General features: G+C 33.7%; 1 protein-coding gene across 4 annotated transcripts in view; it reads right to left on the bottom strand.

Annotated features, from left to right (window-relative positions):
- Positions 1–10000, bottom strand: part of LOC124429389 (RNA pseudouridylate synthase domain-containing protein 2-like) — an 82894-nt gene that overhangs the window by 61777 nt on the left and 11117 nt on the right. The window contains exons 1-2 of one of the 4 annotated variants that reach the window (XM_046974594.1): positions 3736–4373; positions 3035–3290 (exon numbers count right to left, since the gene is read on the bottom strand). The exons of 1 other annotated variant lie outside the window; for it this stretch is intronic. In XM_046974594.1, the coding sequence (XP_046830550.1) occupies positions 3035–3184 (150 nt within the window). In that variant the 5' untranslated portion in view covers positions 3185–3290; positions 3736–4373. Of the gene's footprint in view, positions 1–3034; positions 3427–3735; positions 4374–10000 lie in introns of those variants that run through there. 2 more of the 4 variants (XM_046974597.1, XM_046974595.1) reach the window with 2 other exon arrangements.

Raw genomic sequence — 10000 nt, 5'->3', positions numbered from 1 at the left:
AAATGTTGCTACCCACCAGACCAGGCTCTCCCGGAGACGTTGTTGCACACCTGTTAGCTCGTAACGCCTCGTACACTTCTATATATTTATTTTACTCCGGTTTGTAAACGTATTGCCCTAGGAATACGAGTATATATATATATATATATATATATATATATATATATATATATATATATTTCTTATTGAACGTTACGATTTCTTGTGCATTTCGGTACCTCGAACTTTAACTAACCCTCCTTCTTTCCTGTTGGAAAGCTAAGGGAGAAAAGCTACGCGAAGGTATACGTAAGGATTTATAGGGGCCAAAATAGAGAATTATGAAATCAGTTCAGACCGGATCGATAATCTCTTTCTCTCACTCTCTCTCTCTCTTTTTCTTTCTCTTTCCTTTTCAACGAAGAACTCAAAGTAATATGTTCGATGGGATACATTAATTGAAATTTTATTTCGACGATTGGTATTAGATAATGAATTTACTTAATAAATCTTTTTTAAATTTTATTTTTTTCCAAGGATTTTCTTTTTCTTTTATATATATATATATATATATATATATATATAAATATATGTGTCTGTGTGTGTGTGTGAGTGTATGTATAGAAAACGCCGCACACTTTTGGACCGTGCGGAATTTTTAATTCGTTGCTCTCGGAGATTATGAATTTACATAAAACATCCTTTATTTTTCCTTTCTCTCTATCTTTCTCTCTTTCTCTCTCTATCCTCCGAAGCAACATATTTTTTCTGAATTTTTATTTCACCAATCCGAGCTAACGAATTTACATTTACCATTAATTTTCTCTTTTCTTTTGATTTTTTTTTTCTTTCTTTCTTTCTTTCTTTCTTTCTTTCTTTATTTCTCTTTCTCTTTCTTTTTCTTCTTCGTCTTCTTCTATTTTACCTTTAAAAATGCGACCAACGTTTCAAGCGAAGAAATTCCTCTATCTTACAGGAGAAATTACGGTAATACCGAGGGCAGGAAAGACGGAGAAGGTGTGCTCGTGATTAGGTTTGTTCTCTCTCTCTCTCTCTCTCTTTCTTTCTTTCTTTCTCTTTCTCTCTCTCTCTCTCTTTTTCTCTTTTTAGCGATAGGAAAAATCCAAGGGGGAAAAAAAGTGATCGTTCCGCGAATGTGGTTGGGCCACTCGAATATGGTAGCGTAGTACGGCAAAGTGGTCGTCAAATTATAGTCATGCACTCTGGTAACGTTTACGATGTCGTTCAAAGTATATCATCTTCGATGTTACTTACTTCGATATAAATTCGTTGAAAACTATGGACTTTCCTCTACCTTTTTTTATCCATCCATCGATACACATACATATTATACATAGGATAGATATCCCAAGCACACAACCATACATATGTATATATATATATATATATATATACATATATATACATATATATTGATATCGAATAGGATACTACAAATTATATTGTTTCTAATACCTACGATAATATTTTTTTTTTCTTTTCTTTCTTTCTTTCTTTTTATTTTCTTTTATTTTCTTTTATTTTCTTTTTCCTTTTTTAAGGATACGTATTCAATTTAAATTCTATAAGTCAATTTCTAAATAGAATATCTAATAGTTCCATTAAGAGACAGACGTTCTAACGGCTAATATATTTCAAACGTTGGCGACAATCCTAATTTACATGTCTTGGCAAAATTTATAAGTAGTAACAGTTTATCGCCTGGCAATATGCATTCGATATAGTTCGAACAATGATTGTTAAGATATCTTCGATACCTTCTGATAATGCATTAGAGATAACGTTAAAATTGAACGACAAGTAAGTATCGTATTGTTCGTGACTGTTGTTATATTCTCCACAAGGCACTTTAACTAGAACGATAAGGTTCATAGTAAATGAACCTTAATACGTATTTTCAAATGTCTAAAGTAAGCTGAAAGTAATTAAAAGTACGATGTACCTTTACTGTACTAGTAAAAGGAAATTTTATTTTTATTGTCTCTTTCTTTTTTTTTTTCTTTTTTTCCTTTTCAGATAAAAAGACCTATCGAAGACTCTTTAAATTTCAACGAATTATTACTCCGTAAATTATTTCGAATAAATAGGCTCTTATATATTATATATGTATATGTACACATGTGTGTGTGTGTGTGTGTGCGTGTGTGTGTATTAGAAATTGTTTAAACTTTAATTAATTTCATTAATAAGATTAATAGGATTGTCGATAGACGATATCATGTACGATTTCGAAAATTCGTCGAATGTGTTTTTTTTTTTTTTTTTTTTTTTTTTTTTTTGTTAAATCAAGTAATTAAATTAATTCACGATCATAAGGTCAAGTTAGATTAGAATCGTTTAAGAACCATGTCTATGCATGATAGAGGACAGACGTTTCAATGGAAAAGTTATCGTCGATATCACAAACGTAAGAGTATTATAGATAGATCGATTCGTTTGATCCAATTCTCGTTCTCGTTACATACGTTTATAGTTTTTTTAACACATACACACACACACACATATATATATATATATATATTTATAACATAACATGTAAATCATGTACATTATAGGATCTATTTTTATCGAAACAAATATTCTTTTAAGATGCAATCCAAGGCTGCCGAAAAGACGCGACGTACGAACGATAAAATAGTTTAGCATAAATAAACAATGTAAACTACGAGTAGTTGGTTAACTTTACTGCCCAATCGTGCGTTCGAGAGTTAGTATAGTATTTTAGAAAAGAGAGAGAGAGAGAGAGAGAGAGAGAGAGAGAGAGAGAGAGAGAGAATAAAAAGAGAAAGAAAAATAGGTGACAAATTCGAAGAACATAGATTCGTTAGATTATCGGATTTTTCGATTGACCAGGACGAGCATGAAAAAGAGAAAGAAGAAGAGACAAAAGGAAACCAAAGAAAGAAAGAAAGACAGATAGAAAAAATAATAAAAAATAAAAAACGAAAAGAAAGAAGAAAGAAAAAAAAGAAAGGCAAGAGACGTAAAACGAAATGTATGGAAATAGTTTATGGGAAAAGTATAGAAGCCGTACCTTTCGTGGTTCCGGAGCATAAATGCCCGGTAAGGGTGCCAATAGATGCAATCCGGGATTTGGTAGACCGGATGCCGGATGTCCTGGCGGTATCGGTAGTGGCACCAGCTTTAGGCCCCAAGGTAAATACCACGGCGCCGTATGGTGCATCCTGTTTCTTCAGAAGACTTTCAAGGGTCGTGTCAGATTTCTGATGCAATATGCCAGGATGGATCGCCGGATCCACCAAAGGACGACTATAGTATCCCGTGCGATCCTTAAATCGCGAGAAATAGTTCTCGACAGGTCGCAGAGAATGACGGTGATAATGATGATGATGATGATAACAATGAGGAATAATAATGACGATGATGATAATGATAATGATAATGATGATGATGATGATGATGATGATGATTATAATGATATAGATAATGTAGATGATAATGAAGAAAATGAGATAGAATAAAAAGAAGAAGAAGAAGAAGAAGAAGAAGAAAAAATACTAGGACAGGCTAGACGTATATATATTTGTGTATGTATAAGTATATATATAACTATATATATATACATATATATACATATATATATATATATATATATATATATATATATATAACAAAAAAGAAGAAGAAGAAGAAGAAGAAGAAGAATTAGAATGAAAAGAAAAAGAAGAAATAGGATGAGAAGGAGAAGGACAAGATGAGAAGAAGGATGATCACCTTGGCATTTTCCGTCGACGATATAAAAAATGTAGGTATATGTGTTTGATGATCTCTTATCTTATATCTTTGATCTCCTTGATCATAACTTTGTACTGGGACATGAAACGTCACAGAACGCGTCGTACCACGATAATATTAAAAGGATCGTTCTTGATCCTCGTCATCCTGCAAGCTCAAAACACGAAATAGATATAACTCAATTTTTCTTTCAAAATGTTCTTTTCTTTTTCTTTTTTCTTTCTTTCTTTCTCTCTCTCTCTCTCTCTCTCTCTCTCTCTCTCTCTCTCTCTCTCTCTCTCTCTTTCTCTCTTTCTCTCTTTCCTTTTTCCTTTCTCTTCTCTCTTTTTTTTCCTTTCTACTTTCTTCCTTCCTTCTTCTTTTTTCTTGTCTTCTTATCTTACTTCTTATCTTCTATTTCGATTTGTTTATTCGTACGAAGAAGCCTAAGAAGATACGGAGATCGTATATGCTCGAAAGAGAACGAACTTGTCCGAAGACGACGAAATTACAGACTCGCACGATGGACTCCCCGCGAACGCGCGGCGACGACTGATCGACGATCGAGCGTCTATGCTCGAGCACATGGCCGCGCGCGCGAGCGCGAACTTCCATCCCACCTCCCACCAATCTCCTCGCCAATACTATACGCACTTATACACGCGTACTCTCTCTCTCTCTCTCTCACACACACTCTCTCTCTCTCTCTCTCACTCTGTCTCTCTCTCTCTCTCTCTCTTTATCTATATGTTGCTCTCTTGCTCTATGTGTGTACCATTACGTACAAGCTAGACACGATGTCCCACGTCCACGCCCCCTCCCCTCCCCCCCTCCATGGTAAACGCATTTTCATTGTGTTTTGAGCCTTTTAAATCATTGGCTCCTTCCCTTTTGCGGTACATGATTTTGTTTCTGAAAATATTCACCCAGAGAAATCAGGCAACTTCAATATTTGAACTCCTTCCAAATCAAGAATTTTTATTTTTGATTTGCGAAATTCTAATCGAAATGTTAGATAATCAAGGAATTCATCGCTTGTTTAAATTTTATATATATATATATATATATATAAATTTTCTATCAATAAAATGGATAATATTGCATGGAAAATATATCTACACGGTTAAAATATGAATTAATTGAAAAATATCGAGAGATATTAGTGAATAAATTTTGATTGACGAATGAGAATAAGAAATAACGTATTGAAATAACACGTATGTATTTCTTGGAACTCGAATGTTAACTAATATAGAAAATTTTGGATCGTAAAATATTGAAGTATGATTGGAAAACATTCAAGTTATTGAATAAGAGGAAAATATCGTAACCAGATCAGATTGCCAATAGTTAGTGGGTGAGGGAGGGGGTGGGCGAGTAGGGAGGAAAGGATCGGAGAAAGCACTCGAAGTAAGAAAGATTTCGAATTATTAAAGTTATCGGTTTGACGATAGAATTTTGCCAAAGAGCAAGACAATACGATATTGTTTTATATATATATATATATTTTTTTTTTCTTTTTCTTTTTTTCGTTTTCTTTTTCTTTTTTTTTTTTTTTGTTCTTTGAAAATTCACAAAGAAATTCAATTCCCCTATTATACTCCATTTTCAAAGTTTGTCCCTGTTAATGGAGAAGATCTCTACTCTCGGGCTATTTGCTATCGTCATATTTCTATGCCGTTAGGTGAAAGAGGATTTGTGCTTTCATAGACACGATCCATCTACCACCTTGACAGTTAAGAGAAAGAGACAGAATGGTACGCGCACCAGTTGTATCTTAATGAACTATAATAATTGAGAGAGGAAGTTAGATTTGTCTTTTCTACGTTAGTCTTTGCCAAAGTTCTAACAATAAATTGAAATAAATCTTTTGAATTCTCTAGTTAATGATACTCTTAAATTACATATATATGTATATATAAATATTATATATACACATATATATATATATATATATATATATATATATATTTTATAAAAAGCTTTTAATAAGAAACAATACAGTATACAGATAAAGCTATAAACTACTACTACTACTACTACTACTAGTACTACTACTACTACTACTACTACTACTACTACTACTACTACTACTACTACTATTACTACTACTAATAATAATAATAATAATAATAATAATAATAATAATAATAATAATAATAATAATAATAATAACAATAATAATAACAACAACAACAACAAAAAGGAATAAATCCTAAGACGTACTTCTAAGTATTTGCAGTGTAGATAATTTAGTACAAAAAAAGAAAGGAAAAAAAGAAAAAAAGGGAAAAAAAGGGGGAAAAAAGTAAGCAGCTTTGAAGCTTTTCTTCGTCGAGAAGGAGCACCTTTTTTTTTTTTATTATTAAAACGCACTTGTAGAAAAAGTAAGAGACCCAAGGAGAACTTCGTAAAAGAGACGAAACCCTTTTTTTTCGGTGGAGAGGGGGGAGGGGTATAACTCGTACACCGACGTCAAAGACTTTTAACCGACTTGTAACAATATATGTGTTGTGTAAAAAAACATAGAGTGAGAAAGAGAGAGTGAGAGAGAGAGAGAGAGAGAGAGAGAGACTCTTTCAGTGTTCACCTATAAATCCGTAAGATGCCGTCATGCGAAGATCGTTAAGAAAAATACGTGCTTCGATGAGATGAGGTAAGGCAAAGATGAAAGCGGCATACTCGAAAGTGTAGATATATAGTATATAAGTGTTGAGAAGTTGGATGACGTTGGTCATCCTCTACGTCATATCGAGAAAAATCTTAAGTGCTACGTCCAACGTGTTTCGTACTACTCTACGAAACTAGACGACTATACGAATATTTCTCTCGTTCCTTCGTATCCCTTTTAAATCCTTGATTTCAATCAAAATTCTCACGATACCGAAGTCATCGATCGACGTTCTTCCATTTTGCGAAAATGTGTTCTTTAATGTTTAAAAAAAAAAAAAAAAAAAAAAAAAGAAAAAAGAAAAGAAACAATCTTTTCCTTCTTATCAATATTATCAAGCAAAATCTAGAGAAAACTATGTTTTAATTAACGAAGAGAAAGACAGAGTTTATCACTTTGTTCCTAAAGTCATATTAATATTTGTTCTATACGATGGAATCCCTTAAAATTTATAATTCCAACTATTATAACAACTGTAATAATAATGATACCAGAAGATGAAGATTAGATTCCTTTGAAGATTATTCAAATACACGATAATATCGCTTAACTATAGATAAGAGATCGAAACGTTTTGATTGTAGATTAAATTTACAGATTATTTATTTTTATACACACACACACATATATATATATATATATATATATCTTCAAATCTGAAAACTGAATCAATTAACGTTGAAACAGAAACGAATAAGGTTACTTCATTTTGTTTAATAAATGAATATCTCGATTGAATTTCTTAGAAAAGATAATAATGAACCATTTTGAATGATGTACTCTTTAAAGAATCTAACTACTGTTCTACTAACAATGGATTCGAAAAATCGTTCCCATTAAACGTAAATTATGATTGAACGATTTAGAACTTTTGATAAGTTTTTGATCTTTCTATAATTTCAGAAACAATTTCTATTTCGCAATAATCACAACGAAGTTAACATAATGCAAATGGGATCGGGGGCGCGCATCGTATCGAAGTTGTTTCTATTAGAGAAAAACTTTTAACGATACTCCGTAACTCCGTGCGAGAATATATTATTCATAAGAATGATCATTTAAAACGTGCGTAAGCATAACTTGACGTAACGTTCGACGTTTCAACGACAATACCAAGAATCTCATCGGTAGTAGTGACTCGTTCGTTCGTTCGAGGATTGATGAAAATAGGAAATTCTAACCGGCTCGACGATAAATCGTCGTCGTCGTCGTGGTTTGAGTTATAAGAAGGATTAAAAATTGTGCCGCAGGGAAGTTGGCTTAGCGGAAATGCAACGTAGAGAAGTAAAGGGGGCTCGGCTTAAACGCGATTCTGATTCTGGATCCCCTTTACCGGAGTGCTGGAGTGAACATTGAATCTCTGGTTTCCCAGATGATTCGGCACTTTCAGCTTCTTCTTCGTTCGTCGAGTTGATTTATTCTATTTTTCTTTCTTTTCCTTTTTTTTCTTTTTTTCTCTTTTTTTTTCTCTCTTTTTTTTCTCTCTTTTTCCCTTTCTTTCCTCGTTATTTCCTCGACAAAATTCTAATTCTGCGAAAGGAATAAATTCCATAATTGCTTTAATCAAAAGCCAAAGTCAAGGAATCAATGTGAAGGGAGGAAAAAAAAAAAAAAGAAAAGAAAAAAGAAAAAATAGATAAACGTACAACGTACGTAAATTACAAAATGTTATTATTGTTATTGTTATTGTTGTTGTTGTTGTTGTTGTTGTTGTTATTGTTATTGTTGCAGGCCGAACTACATTCGTGTTTTATTCAACGAAGCGAGAACAATAATTGAACGAGGTGTCGGTGAAGCGTATCCAGGTAGAAGCGACGAGAAATACGACAAAGCCCTTCAATAAATAGGACAACATATAAAGCATCAGTAGTATGCAGTTACAACGGTTTACTGTAAATCTACACTATAGGGAGAAGTTCGATGAATCCTACGATAGATTTTAATTAAATTTCCGCGGGGCTCGTCTAAACGTTGGCTCTTCTTCTCACGATCGAACTCGCAAGACTCTAACGTTCATCGTAAAACTAAACACACGTACATAAACACAAACATACACACACACATATGTATGTATACTTATATGTATATATAATACATTCGTAGATAAATAGTTAGAGTGTATGTAAGAACACGTAAGAATATATCGCGTACCCTTGACACGATCAGTTGGATCGTTGCCTCGCGCAATTAAAGAGCCATAGCAAAGAGACATACGTTATTAAGTCTAAAGTAAGTACTTACATTCGTAAGTAAATCTATACGTAACGGAGAAAGAGAGAGAGAGAGAGATCAAATATTAATAATAGAAAAAAAATTAGTAATTTTCTACAAAGGAAACTTGTGTGTTCTTTCTCATCCTTCGTTTATTTCTTTTCAAAAGTAAACCACGATATTTCCTTTGATTTCGATCTTGGATATATGGTACGCGATCGTTGACCGTGCCGAGATATTTGCCTCAACGGAATTTGGTTAGACCACTTTTCTGCCGGCTTTTCAATACCTCGTTCCTCGTTCCTCGTTCCTCCAACGACACGTGGGCAATCTCTGTTCATATGTCTTCTCTCCGTGCCTCTATCTCTTTCAGTTTCTTTAAAAAGTCGAATATGATGTGTGGGTGTATATAATATATACATACATACGTACATATATACGTACATATATCTGTATGTATATATGCGTGCATCTGTCGGCATGTATATGTGGATGAGCACAACACTCTTTGCAATTGGCAAAGAAGACAAATGCGACGGGACAGAAATTGGCTGTGGCAAGTTGAACAGAAGAGGGACTCAAAGAAGAAGAAGAAGAAGAAGAAGAAGAAGAAGAAGAAGAAGAAGTAGAAGACGAAGACGAAAACGAAGAAGTAGAAGAAGGAAAAAAAGAGGAAGAAGAAAGAGAGACAGAGAAAAGGTTTGGACGGAGCTGAGATGGTCGGTGCCAACCTCAAGTTATTCGCATAACTATCCTGTCGTCCACTTCCTCCTCCTTCTTCTCCTCTTCTTCCTCCATCATCTTTCTTCGTCTTCTTCTTCTTTTTCTTCTTCTACTACTACTATTACTATTACTACTACTACTCTTTTCTCTACTACCACTCCCTCCTTCTTCTACTTCAACCACAAGACCTAGTCTCGGCCCCCTTTTATTCATAGAATAAACAGGCAAAGCGGAGCAAAGCAACGCATTCGAAAAAGCCACGGACGTCGACGGAGATGCCTGCAGCTGGGCGCATTGATGTGATAGGTATATGTATGCCTTCTTCTACTTTATACATTTGATCGAACGAGTACGAAAGTTTTCACAGTAATTTGAACGAGTTATATCTCCCCTAGTCACTTTCTATCTCACGAATCTTGACGCTGTCATTTATATTCCAACTTCTTCAAATACCACAGGCAGGCTCAAACACATAGACATAGATATACACGTATGACTCGCAAATATAGAATATATACAGAATATACACACATACACATTTATATACGTATATATAAATATATATATAACACGATTATTCTCATCAATTTTACTGTTTCCCGCAGTATCAGGTCAAAACGTTATACTTCGTTTTAAGTTGAAGACATATCCGCAGTCCAG

This window comes from Vespa crabro, chromosome 15, assembly GCF_910589235.1.
Source record: "Vespa crabro chromosome 15, iyVesCrab1.2, whole genome shotgun sequence".
In the NCBI taxonomy this organism is placed as follows: Eukaryota; Metazoa; Arthropoda; class Insecta; order Hymenoptera; family Vespidae; genus Vespa; species Vespa crabro.
Note: the sequence above shows the minus strand (reverse complement) of the source record. Positions and strands in the feature narration are given on the sequence as shown.